General features: G+C 33.3%; 1 protein-coding gene across 1 annotated transcript in view; it reads right to left on the bottom strand.

Moving 5' to 3' along the window:
• Positions 1-5746: 5746 nt before the first annotated feature.
• Positions 5747-25360, bottom strand: part of LOC140441760 (uncharacterized) — a 41263-nt gene continuing 21649 nt past the window's right edge. Inside the window, exons 2-5 of the mRNA XM_072532662.1 lie at positions 8306-8472; positions 7960-8138; positions 6858-7073; positions 5747-6335 (exon numbers count right to left, since the gene is read on the bottom strand). Coding sequence (XP_072388763.1) covers positions 5902-6335; positions 6858-7073; positions 7960-8138; positions 8306-8472 — 996 coding nt within the window. The 3' untranslated portion in view covers positions 5747-5901. The remainder of the gene's footprint in view (positions 6336-6857; positions 7074-7959; positions 8139-8305; positions 8473-25360) is intronic.

Raw genomic sequence — 25360 nt, 5'->3', positions numbered from 1 at the left:
CCTTAACAACAACTATAGTGTAATAATTGAGTAGCTGTCAATAAAACTATATTTTACTCCACGACTTTAACATTTTAATTTATTATCGTCGATCGAGAAGAATCGGACAAAGAGAATTTAGAAACAATTCTAACACGTTAATAGCCCAAATGAACCGAAAAATATCCCACCCCCAGGCCCAACTTAGTTTTTCTAGTAAATCATTAGGTTTTTACTTCGGATATGATGTACTGGCTGTTATAAAGCGCTAGGTTAAAAAAGTTCTCTAAAAATGTATTTTGAAAATGAAACCCTACTTATGGGTTTCAGATCCTCTGACGACCGAGCGCCGCGAAACCCATGTATCGATTGTCATTTTTTTTCGAGTTCTAACAAGTCTGTGTGTGCTAAAATTGCAGTAGTTTTGTTTAGTCTACAATCCATTTGTTGAAATTACGGCGCTTAATAAGGTTGGTTGTGAATTATAGAAAATTGTATTGTGTTTTGTGTCGTAATAAAATGGAAAAAAGATACGAAAAGGAGCAAGAGAGACTTTTGAAATTATGGAATAAGTTATTATCAGACGAAAAACAAGAGACTTTAGACTTCATAGATAATACTTCAGATGATTACTTGCCCAGTAATTCATCATCAGATGTTGAGTCTGATGAAAGTGCATTGAATTTAGAAGCTAGGAAGAAAAAATTAAAAAGGTAATTATTATGTGAAACATATCACCAAAAAACTTATACTAACAGGGACGAAATTACCACATTCTTTGGAATTGTAATGTATATGGGTCTAGCAAGGCTTCCAAAAATGAGGAATTACTGGTCTAAGAATCCATTATACAGCAATCATGTATCGTGCAAAATGTCAAGAAACCGATTTGAATTTATTCTCAGAATGATACATTTCAACGATAATGAAACGGTTGATAAAAATAATCGTTTGGGAAAACTAAGCCCTGTATTAGAAAACTTGACCAATATATTCAAAGAGGTCTATATTTCGGAGAAATCTGTCTGCATAGATGAAACATTGGTACCCTTCAGAGGGAGATTGTCATTCAGACAATATATCAAAAATAAGAGGTTGAAATTCGGAATAAAACTGTATAAACTCTGTTGTAAAGACGGCTATACATACGATATCAAAATATACTGTGGACAAGATAAAAATTCAGATAAACCTGCTACAGTTTCGACTGTTTTATCACTTATGTCGCCACTTTCAGGAAAAGTAGAAAAAACAATCCAAAGGATGTAAAGACCCAAAAATTAAATAACGGAGAAATTTAGTTGGTAGTTGGGGTAGTTGTTTTAAAATAGTAGGATAAACGTCATATTCTTTGTCTCAGCACTATTCATAATGACACAACCACTAACTATACACGAAGAGGAACAGACATAGAAAAGCCATCTCTTATAGTTGACTATAATTCATCTAAGTCATTCATAGATTTATCCGATCAGTTGAAATCATATTTCTCCCCTTTGCGTAAAGGGATCAAGTGGTATAGAAAACTTGTATTTGAAATATTACTTGGCTCAGCAGTAGTAAACGCTTTTATAATATATAAAACGGTGACGGACCAAAATATCAATTACGGATTTTAGACAGAGCATTGCTCTAAGTATGTTACAAATGCATGAAGTGGATGTCCCGAAGGTGCCGAAAAATGATAACATAAAGCATATTTTACCTGAAGTTGCTTTAAAAGATCGTCGAAAATGTGTAGTATGAAAAACCGCTCAGAAGAAGGGACCACGATCAAAATTTTGTGTGATGCACGTAATAAGTTTTATTGTTTGTCATGTTTTTTTGACGTTCACCATTATTCTGTATAATTAATAAAAACTGTTTGTATTATTTGATTAAAATAAAAATGTTTTCGCATAAATCCTTATAATTTTTTTGAAAAATCTTTAATGATAGTAAACACATAAAAAGTGCCGAGCTCATTCACTAGTATTACCTGTCAGGCCCCTCTGTAAAAACTTTCATATAGATAAATGTGTTTCGAAGCACGGCAGTTGGGTTACAGGCTTTTATGTTAACGCTAGTAGTGAAGGTTGCCCTATGGGTGTCGGGGCGTGTACGACCACAGGATCTGAAACCCAAATGTCGGGTGTCGTGGCGATTAACGTGCTAACTTATAACTACATTCGACTTTGTCCACCGGAAGATTAATTAAATCAACAGAAGATAGAAAATATAGAGACTAAAGTAGTAAAGGTTAAGGAATATGAAGAATGTAAATAATGCGAAAAGAAAACAAAGATAATAAGCCAGTTTGTAACAAGACAATATTGAAAATGAATTTTTTACAGTGAGAATTAATAATGATAGTGAAATGTATTAAACCAGAAGACATAATGAAGTAACAAAAGTTATGCAGAACATATCGGTATACACAAATAACAGGTTCTTAAAAACATAAAATATTAGTAATAGTAATAGATATTGCACTACAATTAACTAAGGTAAACCCGGGGAAGTGTGATTGTGGGGCGAGTGTGACTATACTATATAAAATTTTCTACAATTTAGGGATGCCAGCGGCATCTTGTGAGTAGAAACTTAAGTTCTTGAAACAGCGATCTATGCAAATACGCAGTTTGTAGAAAACAAGTAATTTGATATTTGACCGTTGGCGTATGTTAGTACGAATTAACTTGTTGATTTTAGTGAGCAGACATTGTTTACAAATTTTGTGAGAAGCGAGTATTAGGTGGTAAGTAAAAAATATTTTATGGTATGCAGGATTGTTTAGCAACTATATTACGTTGTATGTATTAAAAAAATTGCCAATTTTAATTTTCAACTGAATTATGACTTAGGTCACACTTACCTCGTTTATATTGCCTACTGGGGTAAATGTGACCACGTGTACTAGGACAACTGTGAACTTGCAAAACTATCTTTTAATTTTTAATTCTAGATTGAACTGGGTGAGAAACTATAAACGGAAGTCGGATCGAGCAACCAAATATACCCAAGATGATTTAAATCACTCAGTGTCAGAGATAAAAAGAGGGGTTTTCGACGAGTTAAAAGCAAATCGCAACGGATGGCTCCAGCGATTCTATTCTAAGATGAGACTAGATTGGCCCAAGGACTAAAAACTATGGAAGAGTGGTGATTTGGAATATCCAGATTGGAACTACTAGGGATTGTTCGCGAATTTGTTACCAAAAATGACATAAAAATTCTATTTAAGGATAACACTCCTGGGGATGAGTGGTTTGGGAGTTTTAAAAGACGTCACCAACTTAAGTATAAAAAAACCCCAAGCTGTGAAGTACTTAAGAAAAAAAATGACAGATCCTTTCATCATCCAAAAATATTTTGATATTCTTAAAAAAACTTTAGTTCAGCTAAAATTTGAGGACAACCCGCAACTCGTGTGGAATAAGGACAAAACATCCATTTTTCACGACCCCAAAAAAACCAAAGTCATTGGAGCTAAAGATAAACCAAGTTCCAGAACTACTTCCGGTCTAGGAAGAGGAAATATCACGGTTCTTTCAGCAGTGTCTGCATCAGGGACGAAGGCACCACCACTAATCGTATTCAAGGGAAAAATATTTGGGATTCCTGGCTACCAGATAACAAGAACTCATTTCCGGGAACTGCTTATGCAGCCAGTCTCAATGGAGGGATGGAGAGTGACGTATTTTTTAATTAAAAAAAAAACGTTTATTCCCACATTACACATCAAACTTCCTCCTTATACTAGCCACCTTCTGCAGCCTTTGGATTTAGCCGTATTTAAGTCTCTAAAAGACGCTTGGGACCAACAACTCATAACCTGGCAGAGACATAATAAATCTCTGGCAGAGACATAATAAATTCCAAAAAAAGAGTTTTCTCTGACGATAGGCACTACATGGAAAAACGTAAGCGTAGAAATTATCAAAAACGGGTTTAGAAAAGCTGGTATATATCCATTTAACTGTCATGTCCTACCAGAGGAAAAATACCACCCTGAAAGCCTAAAAAGATGAAAAGAACAAAAGAGTTTAGAAGACCAAACAATAGTTGTAGCTGAAACTGCAAATACTAATATGGATGGACTAATATTGATTAGTCGATAAATAAAGACCAGATTGTGGAAAACCATACAACCAATATTTCTGATGCAACTCCAAGTAGTAGTTCTTCAAAAATAAGTTTTGAGGAGCCGCTATTAAACACTGTTAAAAAGACAAATAAGCAAAGTCCTTCGGTCTCAAAAAAAAAGTAACTGCAGAGACAGAAGTCATTACTTCCGAAGAAGTTCTGAATAAATTTACAGAAGAAAATAGATTGAAGAACATAAAATAAATAGAAAAACAAACAAAAGAAGAATAACGCAGAAAGAAAAAAGAAGCAAAAATTCAAAAACCGAAGAGGATTAAGAAACGAGAAGAAATTTTTAGTAGCTCAGATTAAGATAGCTCAGAAAAAGTTTGTAACTTGCTTAAAAATAAATAAATTAAAATTTTTCAAACACTAAAAAAATCGTTTTTTCTTGCAATTTTAAATTATTTACACTGGTACCAAAAATAACACACGCTGTTGTAATAATTGAATCCAATATTGATAATTTACTCCAAATTGACGGGAAAGTGTGAACCAAGGATACTTAAAAAAAATTACATAATTTCCACATCTGATGTTACGAATGTGCCCAAATTTAAGTAGATATATGTAGTAAAGTCCGTAAGCATTCTAGGAAAAAATATCATGACTTAAAACATCTCCTAAATTAAGCAAAATATGTCATAAAAATCATCTAACTGAAAACTAGTTCACACTTAGACGGGTTCACCTTATGTGCAAGGGAAAACTTAAACTTAAAGTTACTGATATTATTTTATAAATTCAGTTAGTAACGCGTGACTAATAATAATGACATCCTTTACAGATAGAAAAAACAATACGTAGCAATTGTTTAAATTTGAAAAATTGTAGGTAATTTACGAATTACTTTCTCAAAAAAAAAACAGGTAATTAGCTACAATCTTGGATCAATACATCAACAGGTGCTACAATCTTGGATCAAGTTATAACAAAGTGACACATAGGCGGGGCCAGGTTTATTTAGTGCGGGTTTCAATGCTGAAAATCGCCTTCCCTCATATATATTTTTTAACAACAACAACAATGATAATTTCATATATAAAAACAGTTTACAGTTTTTTTAAATAATTTTTTAAATCCGTATTATATTTATTAGAATAGTAACTTTTTGAAACGATTAAGTACGTTTGTTTTTATATTAAATTATTGAGTCATCATAAGAAAAATATGGATAGTTACAGTCACATTATATAAAAAATATATTAAAAATTCAGATTAACATTAAAAATTTACACACAATTTAAAAACTTATTACAATACCATTCGTCGCTGGAATGGTACGATTTTTTTAAATTCAACTACACTATCTTTATCTTTATTTAGAGGAGCATTATTTATTTAACATATAGCAATCTTGTGTTTAACATAAAGATTTGGTGCAGAAAATAAGGATCGAATTGACAAATAAATTAATAATAGTAATACTTTGAGAACTCTTGTTCTACCTTTTAAGGTTCAGCATGAAAGGAATCACTGCGTATTAAAGTTAGTGCTAAAAAATGGGATTGGTGTGATTTTTTATGTACACACGCATTTTGTCCTTTTAACCTTTTCATTCAAGAAAATTAATCAATTTCGTAGTTCTATTGTATTGGTTGTATGTAGAATCTAGTTTAGTGCAGAAAGTAATAATTTTACAAATAATTCTTAGTTATATTAGTTAAACAATAATTTACAAAAAACTGAAGACAAATTTCAGTTATATGATGTTAACACATAGACTCAGTCTAAATATAACGCTGCTGCTTAATATTAATCTCAAATTTAAATTAAATAAAAATATTCCTATTATCTTTAATAGTACCCAAAACTAATATCATGTAAAGGTGCAGCTCCATCTGACGGTAAAGCGTAGTCCTTACTTAACTGGTCCAAAATTCCTCCTGACCTTCCTGCCACTGGAATGGAGGGTGCGGGCCTTGGTTGATAAACAGGTGCAGGCCTTGGTGCAGGAGCAGGGGCAGGGGCGAATCTGGCAGAGGGTATATCGTACGATGGCGCTGGTCTCGAAGGAATTGGAGCCGGTTGAGCGTATGTTACTCTTGGTTGAGTTCTAGTGACTGATGCCGGAGCTGGACCAAACCCATCATCGATAGGAGAGGGGCGAGCACCAGGAATCTGCAAAGGTCGAGGACGGGGTGCGGGAGCTGGTGCTGGAGCGAAAGACCTTGCTGGGGATGGACGAGATGCTGGTCCAAAGTCGAAATCGAAATTCGATTGTGCTGGAGCTAGAAAATGGATAATATTATTAATTATATTTGGTTTGAAAATAAATTGTTTTTAAACTCTAATGATTAAAAATTAATTAATATATTTTTAAAGTTTTTCCTCATACAGTACGTTAAGTTTTAAATTAGATATACACTGTACAATGTTTTTCCTCATACACTACGTTAAGTTTTAAATTAGATATCCACCACTAAATGGCAACACTGCGCGCTGTCGACTTTCCACGAACCGGCTTCGTTGACCCGTCGAAAATAATTTGTCATTATACACAGTGGTTATTTAAAGCGACAACAGCGTAGATCTTTAATTTACTTTTGTAAACAACATGTCTGTTTACACGCCGGCAGAAAAAGTCCAAATAATAAATTGGTTTTATGGTGGTAATTCTGGATAACAGTGTGTATATTTATTTTCTGTGTTTTTTGAGGGAAGACCAATTACGTAGTAAAGTAAAGAGTACGTAGTTTTTGGTGCAAATAACTCTTGGAGGAATTAAAAAAACTTAAAACAAAAAAAAATACCTGGACGAGCGGGAGCTGGTGCAGGTTCAAATTGTTGTGGTGGAGAATAGTCTTCGTAAGTTTGCTGTGGTTGAGGTTGGGGCTGAGGTCTTGGTCTTGCGATTGTCGCTTTTCTTATTGGAATTTGTGGTTGAGGTTGTGGTTCATAATAGTCGACATCTTGTGGACCTTCTTTTTGGGATTCATCGACTAGAGTTGGTGGTGGAACAGTTATACCTAAAAGATAAATATGAGTTTAAATTATTATGTACAATATATTTTACATTCAAACAATATTACAGTATGGATTTTAAAAAAAATACACATAGCATATTGTATGTAACCTCCGTTAAACTAAAAACACAGTTCCTATTTGTTTTAATCTATTTATTGTTTTATTTTGAATGCAGAAACTATAGTTTTAGCATACACTAAACAAATGCACACAATAATGTTAACTTCGGAGAGTAAGATGGAAGAAAAAAGTGAAATGTGAAGTGAAATATCCAAATGTACTCCACAGAAATATTGTTGGAGTCTGTGCTTGGTGGCAGTTGCTACCTCTTGCTGGAAATACTAGCTACCAAAGGGTACGCTTTGTAATTTTCAAAACATTTTATTTTTATTTTTACCTTTATTTTCCTCCAATGTCTATGCACATATATATATATATATATATATATATATATATATATATATATATATATATATATATATATATGCAAAGACATTGGAGGAAAATAAAAGAACATGGGTTAAGATGGTTTTGGCATGTTTCTGGAGGCAGTAAGGAGGAAGACTCAAAAAGACTTTACATTTACGAAGTTGATTGATATTGGTATGGCCCAAGATAGATACTTGTGATCTAATTGGGAAAACTGACCCCACAATAGGGATAAAGGCGAAAGGGATAAGGATGATAATGAAGTAATTGTTTTATAAAATTGTCTGCATTAAATTTTAAACTGTCTGATTTCAGATTTCATTTTTATTAAATTCAATAATTTTCTGTTTATTCTGCTAATAACTAAGAACACAGTTGATTAATTAATAAGTTAGGTGTCTCGTGGACATTTGTTTAAATTAAAAAAGTGTTTTAGTATTAAAAATAATTAATATATACCTTCTCCACTGGGATCGAAACCATATTTGGTGGCACCATATTCTACAACACGGACTTTACCGGTATCGTCAATATATCCATATTTTCCTTTTACATCCCCAGTGGGTAATTTGGTTTCTATTTTGAATGTACCATCTGCTGATTCGTATCCATAAGTATATGACCCATCTTCGTTGTGCCTAAAGAAGGTAATTAGGGGTAGTAATAAGTAATACTAATCTAATATGTCAACAAGCAACAATGTCGATTATGACTAAACTGGGTATATTAATAACTAAATAAGCAGATAAACAAGATGTATGTATATTGAGAAACCAGGGTTGAAAATAAATATCAAATAAAATACCTATTTATCTGCTTAAGAATTGGAATCGGTGTTGGTCTGGGTGCTGATGGTCCTGAGTAGTTAGGTTGAACTCTCGCAGGTGCAGGTCTAGGTCTAGGAGCAGGCTGAGGTTCATCATCATAATAGTCTTGAGCAAATGTTGCAACTACTAGAGTAAGCACAGCCAACTGAAAAAATGACTAGATTAATTTCCAATGTCCACAAAATCTTGATGAAAATTTTTTTATAAAATAGGTATGTAAATTATATTTTGTCTTTTCAAAACAACACAAGTAACTTTTTCCGGAAATTAAGACTTTTATGATGTAACTGTTGTATGAATATAAGATGTGACATAAAAGTAAAACGCTCAAAAAAGGATAAACGACAATCTCGGTGCTTTAATATTAAATAGGTATTACCTCACAAGTTTTACTGGGAAAATTTGGCTTTATTAAAGAAAAAGTTCCGATAGATAAAAGAAAGAGGAAAGAGCATTTTCGACAAAGCATTACCTTCACCAATTATAGATTAGAATAAAACTTACATTAGCACTTTTTCCACTAAAATGGCAATGGAAAGACAAATTTTACTTTGATAAAAAATTGAAGGAACCCATCGTGTGTATGATCTATTTCGTACAAAGTTTCCAGGTAATTAGTTGGTCAAATAAAAAGTTTTATTTGAAAATATTTCAGCAGCAGTGCTGTATCTGCAAGCACTTGTACCTCTGAGTTTATTATTGGGTTGGTTTTCCGTAAGTTAGATTAAGCAAGACAAATTATCTCTTAATAAAAAGAAAAAAGAAGACATTCAGAAGCTTTTGATGTACATACCAGAAAAAAACAGGAATTTTTACTAAGAAATCCTCCACTGGAATGCTTTTGATCGCAACGATCAAATGATATGAGTCACTTAATATTGTTCTTAAGCTATTTTCTTGTGGCATCTTAATGTAATTAATATTTCAATTGGGAATAAGTCACAATTTAAGTTTTAAATAAGTTTATTTTTGACGTTTCAATTTCCACTTTGGCAATCTTTCTCAAAATATAAGGATTTAAAAAAAAGTGAAAATTGAAACGTTAAAAATAAACTTATTTTAAACTTAAATTGTGGTTTATTATCAATAAAAATAGCAATGATATTAGTTTACAAATGTGTTTAATAAAGAAAAATTAACAAAATCAAATTTTTCTTAAAAATCTAATGCATTTTAGAAACCATACAAATCAATAATTGATTTTTATTGTTTATATGGTATTAATAAACAATTATTGTTTAAATAATAATATCTTTTACTTCACTTGATTTGCCAATGAAAAAATTATGTGTGATTTATAATAATTATGCTAATATAGTTGACAGATACGAGGTAAGGGAGATATGCGACATACAACACGTAGTACTAGACCATGTTAATAATAGACTACTACTACTTATACTACTAATAACTAATAGCCAAAGAAATTAAGACGATGGGAGGAGTACGTTAGAGAACTTTTCCAAAATCAAAGAGGTGAAATACAGAAAATACAAGAATTAAATCCTTTAGAGAGACAGAAGATCACGATAGATGAAATCAAATATGCTATCAAAAACTCTAAAGATAATAAGGCAGCTGGATTAGATGAAATAAAAGTAGAACTGTTAAAACTAGTGGAAGAGGATAACTTGGAAGTATTGACAGATTTATTTAACACGGTGTACGATACGGGAATAATACCACAAGAGTGGCTGAAGTCAGCATAAATAACCATCCCTTAAAAACAAGCAGCAAAAGAGTGCTCTGAATATCGAACACTGAGCCTCATCAACATATTGATTCAGCGATGTCGGGATGTAAACGTAGATCTACACTTATGCTTTGTTGTCTACGAAAAAGCTTTCGATAAACTAAGACATGAACAACTAATATCAATACTTATGAATAAGCGCATTGACAGTAAAATCATAAATATAGTGCAAACATTATATTGGAACCAAAGTGCCATAGTTCAAATTGATGGGCAACACCCAGAAGAAATAAAGATTTGTAGAGAACTTAGACAGGAATGTGTTTTATCTCCACTTTTGCTTAACTTATATTCTGAAGAAATTTTCCGAAACACGCTCAATAATATCAAAGCGGGAGTTAAGTTAATGGAAAATTAATTAACAACTTACGATATGCAGACGACACTGTGTTCATAGCAACGAGTATAGAAGATCTACAACATCTTATCGAAAGCTTAAGTATGAATACTGCTGAGATGGGAATTACTATAAACGCTCAAAAAACGAAGTACATGCTAATTACAAAAAGACCACAAAACATACATCACCTATTGACAATCAATAATAACGTGATAGAACAAGTAGAAAAATATCAGTACTTGGGAACTTTGATCAATGAAACCAATGATCATATTGCAGAAATAAACAGGCGAATAGAGATTGCCAGATCAGCATTTATACGAATAAAGCCACTCCTAACGTGCAAAAATCTAAATTTGGAGATCAGACTACGTACCAGTCGCTGTTATATATTTTCAATATTATTATAATATGGAGCTGAGACATGGACATAAAAAAATGCAATTTAAAAAGAATCGAGTCTTTCGAACTCTGGTTATACCGCAGAGTATTAAAAATATCATGGACTGATAGAATTACAAATAAAGAAGTACTGGAGAGGGTTGGTAAAGAAACAGAACTAATCACCACTATACAAACCAGAAAACTGGAATACCTAGGCCACGTGATGAGGGGACCAAAATAGGAAATTTTGAGACTTATAATACAGGGAAAGATTCAAGGATGACGATCTGTTGGCCAAAGGCAGAACTCATTGTTGAAGAATCAACTTGATTGGTATCAATGCAGATCGATTGCTTTGTTTAGAGCAGCAAGTTCAAAAATAAAAATAGCCATCATGATTGCCAACCTCTGTACGGAGACGTCACTCTAAGAAGAAGAAGAATTTAAAGTTTTATTGTTCATGTATAATTTGTTAAGTTTTCCACGTTTTATATCCTCAAAGAAGCAATGCAAAGCAAAGCAAAAAAAATGGACTGGAAATAAATCTAGAAAAGACAGAATATTTAACAACGGAGCAAGAATCAGTGAGAAACTTGGAAATGGACGATAATAGCGAAATTAACGGCACTGACAAATTCAAATATTTAGGATTCATACTTTCAAAAAATGGAACCAACGAGCAAGAGATAACCAGCAGATTAGCACAGACAAGAACATGTATTAAACAAATGAACGGGGTACTGTGGGATAGACAGATTACCAGAAATACAAAGAAGAGAATTTATAACACCTTGGTACGCAGTATAATGACCTATGGAGCAGAGAATTGGGTAATAAATAAACGAAAGAGGTCCAAAATCACAGCAACTGAAATGGAGTTCATGAGAAGAAGCTGCAGAGTGACAAAATGGATCGCATCAGAAATGAGGAGATAAAACGAAGAATGGCAGTAGAACAAGACATACTCAGCTACATCGAAGAAAAACGTTTAATTTGGTATGGACATGTGAGAAGAACAGATCATACAAGGTGGATAGCAAAGATTTCGGATTGGAGCCCAATAGGAAGGAGGAAAAGAGGTAGACCCCGAAGATCATGGAGGGATGAAGTGGACGAGGCCATGGAAAGACGAGACCTTAGAGATGGAGAATGGGAGAACAGAAAGGACTGGAGACTGAAAGAAGGAAGGTGGCGACAGCTGTAAAAATCGTTGTATAGATAGATAGATAGAAGCAAAGGTTTATATTGATATTGAATAAGCGAATTTTTGTTTGTTTTTTGTATATTTCTATTCTTATAGATACTTTATCATTACACGAAAGATCAAGTAGGTACGTACGTATCTTAGAGTGAATTTGGTCCGGGTCTCGCTTTACTATTTTTTTGTAATTAAATATTTCCATATTAAAGAGATTTTCTGTCTAAACATTTTGAATATTACGTTATGAAAATTGTTTTCAATCCATGACAGTTTGGTTTAAGAGGATCATTTTGAATGTTACCTTATAAAAAATTCAGTCAATTCTAGACGGATCTAAACTGTTATTGTTCCAGCAGTTTTCCATAATAGACGAAACACGTTTGATTGAACTTAGTATAAAAATCTGCTTAAAATAATATTTTTGAACATAAACAATTATGTTAAATTTATTTTATCATACTATCTATTTAAGCTAATAATTAGAATGTAACAGACGAATGATTAATATTTTACATTATTCTTTCATGAATACAACTTATATAACACTTTTTTGGACAAATGTTTGCGTAAGTTAAAATATAATTATTATAGGTTTTAGTTCAATCTATTTAAAGCGGACGCAATGAAGTGGATACTGGACCGCACCCACTCACTATCTAATAAATGATAGGGGAGACTGGTTTTTATAACTAAGATATTTTGGTGAGTTTCTAATTCAAACATTTTATACACTCCAATTAACATAATATAAATTTACTAGTAATAATTGGTTAAGTACACCTTACTTATTTTTAAAAGATTATAGCACAGTTGGTAGATACTTCTTTTGCGATCTCGGCACAAGCTAGAACTACTTCTGCCAAAACCTGCCAAATGATTGGATTTTCCCAATTACCTTACCACTGGATAACCATGTACAAAATGTAAACCATTTCGACCCCTTCTTTACTCATATCCTACATAAAAATGACTAAAATGAATGAGTTATTGGTAAATCAGAAATAAAGTTCAGGTATACAATAAACCCCCAAACATTTTCTTATGCTACGATTATATTGACAGATGGTCGCTCCATTGAAAAGTTACATTAAGATTACATTTTTGAGAGGACGCAATTTAATTTTTTTTTATGTGTGGGGATGGTTAGTACTAGCTTAAGTTCAAGATTGGGGGATTCACCACGCTTGTCCCTCGGTCACCATCTTACAACAAGGAAGGCAAAGGTATTTCGCGCTCTACCAGAGAATAACCGAACACAGGTGTTCGGTTATCTGGCTCTACCTCGTAAATTAGCGACCCCATAGAAAATTTTATAAACATTATTTGTAAATAATTAAAATTTCTACTTTATTTCTATTACTTTTTATCTCAAGCCAGCAGAATCGCTAACCTTAAGGGTCTCTGAAGGATGATTTGGTGGTGAAAAATTATTAGAGTGGTAATAAATTAGTGAAAAATGGGTGAAAAATATGGCGTAAGTTAAATTGGATTCCGCTCATGTGTCACCGCTAGCTTAAGGGTACTTTATTAGATTAATATCGAGCTTTTTCCCGACCACCTATGGGGTAGAGTCTGGAGGTTCGTTTTCTTTGTGATATCCCCATTAGGAATAATTTACTGACAATTTACTGACGAGATAATATTGAGCATAATTATATATTTAAAAAGTTGTTTTCCAGCTATCGTTTTTTAATTTTCTTTAATGGTCCACGCCGTGTTAGAATTGGCATCATTGTGGGTAATTCATCTTCGAATTCACAGAAGTGTATCGATAAGAGTAGGTCACAATATTATTGGACCCAAGATCACATCAAAAGGTATTCCACAGGGAGCTGTTTTAAGTCCACTTCTTTTTAATTTGTACACATACGATTTGCACAATTTATGGTCTTCCAATATTGTTTGCTTACAATATGCTGATGATATTGTCATCTACTAACATAAGAAAACGTACAGTGAAAGCACTACTGAACTCAAACATATTATGTACAACTTGGATAATTGGGTTAAATGGATTCAATATTTCGTACCAAAAATGTGCCGTAGTATTTTTTTCAAGAAAACACCCTATTAAACATCACGCTGTAACCTCACATGGCAATGATATTCCAATTGTTTCGGAATTTAGATATCTTGGTGTCGTACTTGACAGAAAATTGCTTTGGATTCAACATATTAATTATACAATTGGTCGCTGCGAAAAAGGTATTAATTTTCTTAAAATGGTATGTAAGAGATCGTGGGGTGCAGATCAAAACATTGCATTGAATTTTTATAGAGCCTATATAAGATCTATAATAGATTACTGTTGTGTGGTATATGGGTCAGCTAGCATAACCAATTTACGTAAACTTAATAGAATCCAATTTAAAGCTCTAAGGATTGTGTTAGGATTGATGAAAAGCACTCCAAATGAAGCCACCCTAGCTCTAGCATCTGAAAACCCACTCTCATTGCGCAGAGAATACCTGGCAAGCAAATATTTCCTAAACCAACATTATCGTGGCACTTATAATGCAAAAATAATTAATAAATTAAATACAGCTGATCATCTTCAAACTTCATTAAAAAAAACTCTCCACCACTTGCAAGAGCAATTATAACTTCCAACGAACTGAAGTTAATAAACTCCCCTTGTTATGTTATCTGGGAATCGTTGGATATACCACATCTAACAAGTGTTCTAGCTACAAATATTATTATCCCTAAATACCAAAATGAATTTTGCTACACTACTCTTAAAGAAATCTTAAGTAGCTATTCAGATCATATTGTGATCTATACAGACGGGTCAAAATCACCAACATGTACAACCAGTGCTTACTTTGTACCAAAAATCAAGATTAAAAAATCATTTATTTTAAATAATCAATCCAGCATTTTTTCTGCTGAAGCATGTGCTATATACAAAGCCCTTGAATTGTGCTGTGAAAACCAGTGGAACAAAATTGTCATATGCAGTGATTCACTGTCAGTATTACACTCCTTGCAAAACTTTAAATTCACAATAAATAGTAATATATTCATATTAGAAATTTTTCAACAGTTACTAAAACTATCAGATCCATATGGTACTAAATTTCTATGGGTTAAGGGACACTCAGATATTGTCGGCAATACTATTGCTGATTCTATAGCTAAAAATCCATTACAGCACCCACATATGGTGATAGAAGAATTTAACACATGTGACCTACTTGCCTATATCAAACAACATATTAAATTTAAATGGGACAGACAATGGATTCAGTTTGGTGAAAGCAGGGGCACTAATTTATACAAATTACAACCAACAGTAGATGTAAAACAATTTTACAAAGATGTCACACTAAGCAGAAATACAGTGTCAACTGTCTTAAGATTAAAAGTAAATCATGGATGTTTTCCATGATTCAATGTCTACACAAAATAGGAGTTCTCCCAACAGACCGATGTGAGTGTGGGACTAGAATAGCTGATTTAAATCACATATTCTTCAACTGCCCCCTACATCGTAATACAAGTACGTGGCTGCTAAAAGAATTGATAAAAGAGGGTTAAAGTACACCATTAAACGTAAATCTTCTATTAAGTGAAGACAATATAAAAATCTTTAAAATAATTATGATATTTCTTGCAAAAATTCAATTAAAGGTATGAGTATAAAATTGATCGTATGCATGAATATTTCCTTTGTATGTTTACCATATATGTTGCCCACCTACCTAACCGTGGTTTATGTCTTGTTTGTTACAATAAAGCCGCTCTGATGAATCCCTGAGCGTGAAAAGTGTCCTCCTTGTACAATCCTGTATGAATGAATACTAATATCTATATGTAGTTACGTGGCTAAAAGTTTCAAGCCAAAGCAATTAAAAAAAAAAAATTCTTCGAATTCTTTTGATTTTTGGAATAAATTTAATATTTCACTGCAGGTTTCACCAGAACAATTAAGGCACACAACAGAGCATTTTAAAGCTTGAAATTAAAAAAATAAATATTAAAAATACTATTTAAAGCACAGTGTTTTATTAGTTGTCACAGAAAGTTATATTTGATGTATAGAAATAGCAAGCACAATATTTTCCAAAAATTTTAAATCAACGCTAAAAGGCTCATGAGCTGGTGACCTCATATTCTTTGTTTTCTCATTAACTTTTAACTTAACTTTACTCCTTATTATGTAAACTCTTTGATTCAGAGTATCTACGAAACTGGTACAGCTTATGTCGGACTTCATGAAGATACCGAAAAGTTCCGGATATACCGTGGAATTAAACAGAGTGATATTATCTCCCCGAAATTCTCTACAGCTGTACTCGAATATATGTTTAAGCAAATGGTCTTCTTCTAAGAGTACCTGTCCGTTTCAAACGTTGGAGATCATTCTGGCTATGATGACTTTGTTGGTTGCTATATATATATGGAATAGCTGTGTTGAGGTCTTTCTGTACCATGCTCTAAGGTTAGCAAGCCAGGATATTCTTCTTCGTCCTAGGGCACCTTTTCCTTCAATTTTACTTGCAAAATGCATTAGAGTAGCTCATATCTTCCTTGTTTTCTCATTATGTATACCAAGTACTGCAGCTTACGACACTTTACGATATTAATTAAATCCGCGGTTGTGTTTATCCTTCGTAGTACTTCTTCATTGGTGACTTTGTGGGTCCATGGTATCGTCAGGATCCTTCTATATACCCATAACTCAAAAGCCTGAAGTTTGGTATAAGAAGCAAATCATATGAGGATAATATGAGAATTAATATAAATCAAGAAGATCTAAACCACCTAAGTTGATAAAGCTACAAAAATGCTGGAAACGCTCTATGAACCATCAAAAACGAATGGTCTTAAAATTAACACATCAAAGACAAAATTTACGACGATCCTTGTAGTCAGCGAGAAAATTTAGATAGAAAGCCATAGTTTCGACCAAGTAATAGCTTACAAATATCTAGGGCATGGGATTCGCTTAGGCCGAGATAATTAGACAACTGAAATACAAAGACGGATAGGTCTCACATGGGCTGCCTTTGGTAGATTAAATAACATTTTTAAGTCTAACATTCCAGTTTGTTTAAAAAGAAAGGTTTTTAACCAATGTGTTTGACCGGTCCTTACATATGGTGTAGAAACACTAACTCTGACAAAAAATATAAGAGTTACACAACACGCTATGGAGAGATTAATGTTAGGTATTACCATTGGAGATCAAGTATCAAACCAAGAAGCAAGAAGAAGAATAGGAGTCACGGAATGCAGTTTGAACAAATATCCATAGCTAAATAGGCTTGGGCCTGACATGTTGCTAGACTGACGGATGATCATCATCATCATCATCCAGCCTCAAGAGTCCACTGCTGAACATAGGCCTCTTCCTCATGTTTCCAACCCCTTCTATCTTGCGCCGCTCTCATCCAGTTTTTATTGAGTCTTCTTAAATCGTCAGTCCATCTTGTAAGTGGTCGACCGACGCTTCTCTTGTCCTCCCTTGGCCTCCATTCCAATAACCTCTTTGTCCATCGCCCATCTGTCATTCTGGCTATGTGTCCTGCCCATCTCCATTTTAGTCTGGCTATCTTCTCGATGATGTCAGTCACTCCGGTTCTTCTTCTGATGTCTTCGTTGGTTATTCTGTCTCGCAGAGTTATTCCTAACATGGACCGCTCCATTCTTCTCTGCGTGACTCTCAGTTTGGTAGCTGCTGCTTTTGTTAAGGTAAGTCTGCTCCGTACGTCAAGACTGGAAGGACGCACTGATCAAATACCTTTCTCTTTATGCATGTGAGCAGCTCACTTTTAAAAGTTTCTCTCAGTTTTCCAAATGCTGCCCACCCAAGGCCGATTCTTCTCTTCAGTTCATGAGTCTGGTTATGGACGTCTGGACGGATGATAGATGGACTAGAAAGATTTTTGAATGGCGACCAAGACAACAGGCATATGGAAACAGAGGACAACCACCGACTAGATGGACAGACGATATAAAGCGAATCACCACAAATTGGATGTAAGAAGGTCAAGATAGATATCGGAAGAAAATTTTCGGGAGGCCACGTTCAAGTGGACAAATATAGGCTAGTGGATGAAACTCCTTACGAAACCAAAACCTAAAAAATATTGTGCAACAAATATTCTCTATTAATTCCTGTTTTACTTGATAAATAAAAATAACCCCAGTCGTCCCCGCCTTTTACTTTTTAATAATGACCGATAATATAATGACTTTCAATTTTATTTCCAGTTCGCTTTCTTGTTGGTAGGTTACGGGCTGTCTATATCGTTCTAATTGACATTGGAATTATTACAAAAAACTGACATTCTTAATAAAACCGGTAATAAAATAGCACACTATTACAGAATTATTTAAATGAAAAATGAAAGTTATTTAGTTCGGTAATAATCTTGTTAATGTCTATGTTAAAATTTGCCTATCAAATACCACGAATGAGATTTCAATTAGTTTATACCTTACGTTTATTAATAAACCTTCCTAATGATGTTAACGTAATATTATTTATTCCCGAACAATACTTTATTTAATTTTATATTGTAAAGAATAAACAAAACATCAAAACTGAATATGTCCAAAATACAGTGCACCTCTTAAGACCACTTCTCAACTATTTTCTGAAGCACAAAACATAATTTAATAAATTCTGGCTAAAGTCCTATTGATCCCAAAATGTTCCTCGGAGTGGCTATCATGGAGTTCTGCAAGCACGGCCTTAACACATAACCTTGAAAGAAAAACTTGGGGAACTGTTTTTGTTTCACCTGAACTCACCCATTTAAGAGTGATGACGTCATTTCGCAGACACAAACTGAAGTTCCACTGAAGCCAATAGCCCTTCACTGCTTGCCCATATTTGGCAACCTACTGCCATTGTAGCCTAGCTCCGCTGTCCAGCGAATTAAGGACTATCTTTAGATCTGTATCTTTTCTCTGCTCACGGTCTAGCTTTAGATCTGGATCTTTCATCGGCTCAAGGACTAGCTGTACATCTGAGTCTTTCTTCTGCTCACGGACTAGCTTTAGATCAGGATTTTCTTCTGCCGGTGGACTAGATTTAGATCTGGATCTTTCTTCTGCTCAGAGTTTCCGAGATCACATGCTTCCGAGACTTTGGTCCAAGTGAGTTGTGCCATATTTTTTACTTCTACTAGTCTTGCACATATTCGTTGAAGCCTCAAATATGCACTTTAAATTGACTCTGTTATACTTGCTTCAAATAGTAGCTGCCGTATCTTAGTTTTAGAGCCCATACAATGGTTTTTTTGTGCGTCGTCTGGGTTGTTTTGTAGGTTTTCGACAGACTTTCCTCGAAGTGCTAATGTGTGAGCTGTTGCCATTTGTTCATATGTTCATCTATTATTTTGTCAGTGGCTTTGAATTGTCTTCTATACACTGACCAGGAGGTCTCGCCGTCAAATTATTCCTTTGACAGGGGAACAAATCACTTCTTTTTAGCTTCAACTCTCAGTTGCTTGGTCTTTTTAACTTTTAAGCGGATATTTTTAATGGTTCACGTTATCTCATTATGTCTTTTCTCTACTAGACTTCTTGTTACTTTAACTTCTTTAATCATGTCTTCTTTTGTCTTTTCGATTTCTCTTTTCATATCTTCTTTTGTCTCGTTTCTCTTTTAATATCTTCTTTACTCACTTTTGAGTCCTCTATTTGTGATAAAAGAATCATGAGCAACTCTCTATCTTCCTGACGACGTTTCCCTTCAACCTCTTTTTCTTCTTGATGACGTCTCTCTTCGGCTTCTTTTCTTACCTGACGATCTTTCTCTTCAGCTCCTTTTTCTTTCTGACGACGTTTCTCTTCAGCTTCTTTTTTTCCCTTACATTTCTTTTTAGCTTCTTTTTCTGCCTGACGACGTCTCTCTTTAGCTTTTTTTTCTGTCCTACCAGGGTGAATTATTTCGGGGAAAGCCGTTGATAGAAGTAGTAGATAAACTGCATCTTATTTGGGGTCGCAAAAATTGACATTCTCAGCAAAATTCAGCTTCTTTGTATGGTTTTTAGAGGTTCAGTAGCGTTTTAGTCTCTGACCATTGGAGTAATATTAAAACAGTGCGAGAGAATCTCGCAAAGATTTAGGAACAGCTGTAAATATTGAACGGTCGCCATTCATGTTGTTGTATCTTAACTAAAATAAATAGTGTAATAAGTTTGCCCTCCGAAGCACGTAAAATAGTATAGTAAGTAAATGCGTAAAATTAACTACCAAATTAGTAGACAGTGTCTATTATCATCCGTAGTGCCATGTGACATCCCGTATATCGCAATACGTTCACTCATAACGAAGATGCTATGTATTGAATTTTTGGTAGTCGCCTTGTTTGTTTTTTCTATCTTAATATATTCGTTATAATAATATAATATTATATAATATATTCGTTATATTTCATTTGCTATGTCGCACGTTGGGATTCGGTCAGTTGTTTATATTGTACTCAGCCAGACGATTTCTGTAAGTCAATAAATCAAAATATGTCGCTATATGTTCATTAATAATGAAGATACTATGCAGTGCCCATTTTCGTAGTCGCCTTGTTTGCTTTTTCTATCCTAATATATTTGTTATTTTCTCCCTTTTTATTTATTACGTCACATGCTCCAATCGGACTAATAACAACGGAAATATGATATAATGCCCTTTTGGCAATGCCGCCATGTGTATTTTTTCTGTTTTAAAATTTTCACTACTACCTACCCTTTCCAATGATGTATCACACGTCACGATTGGACGAACAATTCTACATCCACCACAAACCACTAAAAAAATATTTGAATCATCACATTGTGCCACTTTTTATCTCAAAATAATGTGATTCTTTTCATACAGTTTATTTGTAAATAATTATCTAAGGTTAGGTTAGTAATATAAATAACAATAAAGTACATGTTGCCATACAATTGGGATAAAAATACCAAAGAAAGTCTAGTTATTGAAAAAAAAAAAAGAAATACTAAAATAAATAAAGAAGTGCCTAAATTAGTAAATCAATTTGATACCTGCATAAAAAGGAAACAACGAAGTAATATCGTGGCGTAGTTACCGTACCTCACAAACAGTGTGACTTATCGTCTTAACCTTTTATATAGATAGATTGTTAAATTTCTTAAAACTTTTATTCAAAGTTCTTTAGACGTTTTGTTTATGCAAATTAATGATTGATAGCAGAACAGCATCTGTTTCATCTTTGATATTTGATTACGGTTAGATTACAGTATAAAATTGAAAATTATCAAGTCAGCTTAAAAAAATTAAAAAAACCAATAAAAAATATTTAAATCTTTCTCCTTCAGAGACGTCGCTACGAAGATTTATAAGCAAATTGAATTTTCGTTGGAGAAGCACAGAATAGTAGAACAATTTTAATAGAAAAATCTGAAATGCGGGTCTTAAAAATAAAATCTGAAAGCCTAATTACAAATTTTAGATAGCAAAATCGACAAATAATATTTTTTGATGAGACATATTTATGTCCATAGTGGCTACATTTTTTTGTAATACGATTTTTGGCGACACTATGACGAGAGAAAAGCATTTAGAAATGTTATAAACTATTTTTAATTACATCAAAGATATCAAACCATCACAAGAAATCATCAGATGTCTTGAATTTTATCTAATCCAAAAAGCTTATTTTGGGCATTTGTTAGAAACATGTTATTGGTTTGTAGTCACTTGCTACTTCTAATATACGCACAGCAGTGATTTTTATACTCGATACATACACTGTAAATATATGTGATAGGTACATTATGACGTGTTTGGTGTAGTTGTGTGTGATTTGACTATGAAAAGAATAATCAATTCGTCATATAAACCATACTTTTATTTAATGCACATTAATGAAGGCTCTTTTAAATTGCTTTTTCTAATAGATACCGCAGATGTGTTTAAAAATAAATAGAATCTCATATGCCTTTGAAAAAATTATCTTGGTAGATGGTCTCTAAACGTACACTTAGGATAATATAATCAGGAAATTAATTAACTTTAAGGATTATTTTTTATTAGTAACGAATTTACAATGTTGTCTTGATGATTTTAATGAATACACAAAATCCTTGACATTTAAATTTTCGGATCTAGATTTTCGAATAAAGCACCTTATAATAATTGATATCACCATTGCCAACCACTTGGGCGGGGCCGATCAGACCCGTTATCTCAAATCTCGTAAACATGGTAAAGGCTGTGGTAAAGGTAACTACCGTATGGAGTCACTCAAGGTCTTGTCTAACACATTTTCAAAAGCGATCTTGAAAATTCCAATGAGTTGATGAATTTCATATACTGTTATAATAAATAATATAAAAATGGAAATGTGTAATATTTACAGGACCGGTAGCAGTGATCATTTTTTGTTATATTAAACACCGTTGGTCTATTTATTCTTTGTTATTCCGTTATCATAATCTAATTAATTTTTTCATATCTTACTTTGGAAAAGCTTGTTTTCATTATTGTGGGATACTTTTATAATAATAACTAATTAATTAATTCTCACAGTAACTTTTTTTCTGAGGTTCGGAACATTTTTGTTGGTTGAAGTAAAAGATTATCTTTTGCAGCTTCTCGCTTTGAAGAAATTTGCTCGTGCTTTTCAGTCAGTCTGGGGATAAAGACGTGCTGAGCTGCGAAACGACTATTTCTTAAGATGTTGAAGTCCTACATTGCGAATCAGTCGGTGCTTGAGAAATAGGCGTGCTAGTTTGCAAATCTATTTCAATCGAATTTTCTTGAAAAGTATTCAAATAGGCCTCAAGCTATGCTCAGTTTCAATATTTTCAATTTCTCCGTAAGGTAGAGATGACGACGCTAGGCCTCTTTTTGGTTTAACGCCAAACATGACTTCATATAAACTCTGGGTTATTCCTTTGTGATAAGTGATAATGTTTTTGACCAATTTAATAAACGGCAAACCTTCTGACCATTTATTTGAATCATTATCTGTCTTGATTGGCTCATTCTACCCATCCTTCAGTTTGACTGTGACGAGGCGTTCCGTGCACTATTTTAGCATCTTTCCACATAGTGCATAGCTCAGATATGACTCGATTACTGAACTCCCTCACAGTATCCAAAAGTAATATAGCGGGAGTACCAAATGTTAAAAAAATTGTAAGAAGGCGATAAGCTACTTCTTCCACTCTCTTGGTTTTCAATGGTTGTAGCTAAACAAACTTGGTTAAATGGTTTTGGTATATCATTACAAATTTGTAATCGCCGTCTCTATATAATTGCAAGTCTATTTGACATCTAGAGTTAAATTCGGAACTTATCATTGGTTTTACAATACCTTTTTTCAGAGCACTAGGTTTTATTTAACACTATTGTTGGTGTGTTTGACACAAATTTAAATATAAGACTACAACTTCATGAGTAATATTTTTAAGTTACAATAAAACAGATGATCACCCATCACCAGCAATCAAGGATAGTTTGAACTATGTTTCACGAATCATTAATTAATAATTCTTGTACCGGCATGTAAGTAGTATTTTGGTTATTTACTAATTTATTTCAATTCAATAGATTATCTTATACCAATTTGTGGGTTTTTACTTTGTCTGCTTCATCAATTTTATTCATATTAATAATCACAGACATGTAATATTGGCATAATTACTATAATTGTTATCTTTATAAGACAGCACCCTAATGGGGGCTTTGTAATTTCAGCATTTAATTTATTTACCTGGTACCGTTAGACCTGAAGATGCTTAGCAAAATATAGTAAGCGAAACCGGTGATTTTGGTGGTAAAATTAAATTGATTGTGAGTAAGTCTTATTTTATTTCTTTTTACCTATTTGAAATGGACTCACACAGGCAACACATGATTTTAATATTTTTGTATTTAACTTGTAATTCTTTAAGCACTCGTGTTCTTTCTTCTTGATCTGTTCTTATATGAGTTTTCAAAAGTATATCAAACAACTCTTCATTTGTAGCATAGTACTGGATATTGATTTCTTCTGATTTTAATAGTACAATTAACTTGTCGTCATCATAAACCTTTAAAATGTCGAAACGTTTTAAACACCTGTTGTCCAAAGTGGTACTGCACTTATTTTTAACATAATTCACTTCCAACACTATTCTACAGTATACTTCTTGAGAAAAATAACAATTGTCTTCTCGTTTACTTTAAATTAGGGCATCATGTCATTTTTGAAAAAACTGATCATGATTTACTGCAGTAGCCATTGATCACAAATAATATAATGCCTAAGATGTAATCAACTTAGCATGCTCTTCAAAACCTTGCGTAAGACTGACCGGAGGCAACTAGAAATAAAACACAGCACCCATAATTTCCCAAAAAACAGTTACAAATGCTTATTTCCGATATTGGCCGAAACTCACTTGCGTTTGTCAAAATACACCGATAATACTCCGAACCACAATTTATAAATGTTCGGTCTTTCACAAAGACATTTGGTGTGTATCGACATTCACCGGTGAATGTTGACACACACCAATTTTGGACTTTCACAGTAACATTTATATAACGAAACATTCAGTCAGGAGACTTTTCATCAATGGCGATTTAAGTAACAGGCAAATCCAAGCTTATTAGATAGCTATCGGCTATATATACAGTGCTTTTCAGATAAAACTATCCACCTCAAATAACTTTTGAAGTTATAATTTTTAGGAAAAGCGCAAAAACACGTCAATTACTATTTGAAAGGGGAGACATTATGTCGTATTTAAGCTTGCTGGGAAAGGCACTTTCTCACATCATGTGTATAACACATAATGTTTAAATTAATAAGTTTATGAGAAAAATATACACAAAATCAAGAAAAGTAGATTGAAAAAATTATTTTTTTAACAATTTTATTATAAACATTAAGAATGAAGATTTCACTACCAAAGATGTTTACAATAATTGTTTAAAATGACTGCCATTCACTTATACACACTAGTACAATCTATTTTAAAATTCTTCTCTGACATTGCTTACCACGTTTGCATTTATCGACATGGTCGATATTCATCCTCTATTCTTCGTTGTAAATCATCCAGAGATTCTGGGTAAGTAGCATAAATTTTTGTTTTTAATATCCCCATAAGAAGAAGTCTAGGGGTCTTAAATCCGGTGACCTATGTGGCCAATCCATCATCTGTCTCCTTATATATATCCAACGAGCTGGAAAAGTTTCGTTTAAAAATTGTCGCACAGGTAAAGCAGGAGTGCGAAGGAGCTGATCATACAACCAAATCTTCGCTAAAGAAGGTGAAACGCCGATTGCTCTGCTTATTGTTGACAGTGACTGGGACTGCCTCAAGTTACCTTGCCCTAATCTCATAAACTAATCACTTCAAGCTGTATGTACATTTTTGAAA

The sequence above is a fragment of the Diabrotica undecimpunctata genome, chromosome 5, assembly GCF_040954645.1.
Source record: "Diabrotica undecimpunctata isolate CICGRU chromosome 5, icDiaUnde3, whole genome shotgun sequence".
Taxonomy (NCBI): domain Eukaryota; kingdom Metazoa; phylum Arthropoda; class Insecta; order Coleoptera; family Chrysomelidae; genus Diabrotica; species Diabrotica undecimpunctata.
The sequence above is the reverse complement of the archived record's forward strand: the minus strand, read 5'-3'. Positions and strand labels throughout refer to the sequence as shown.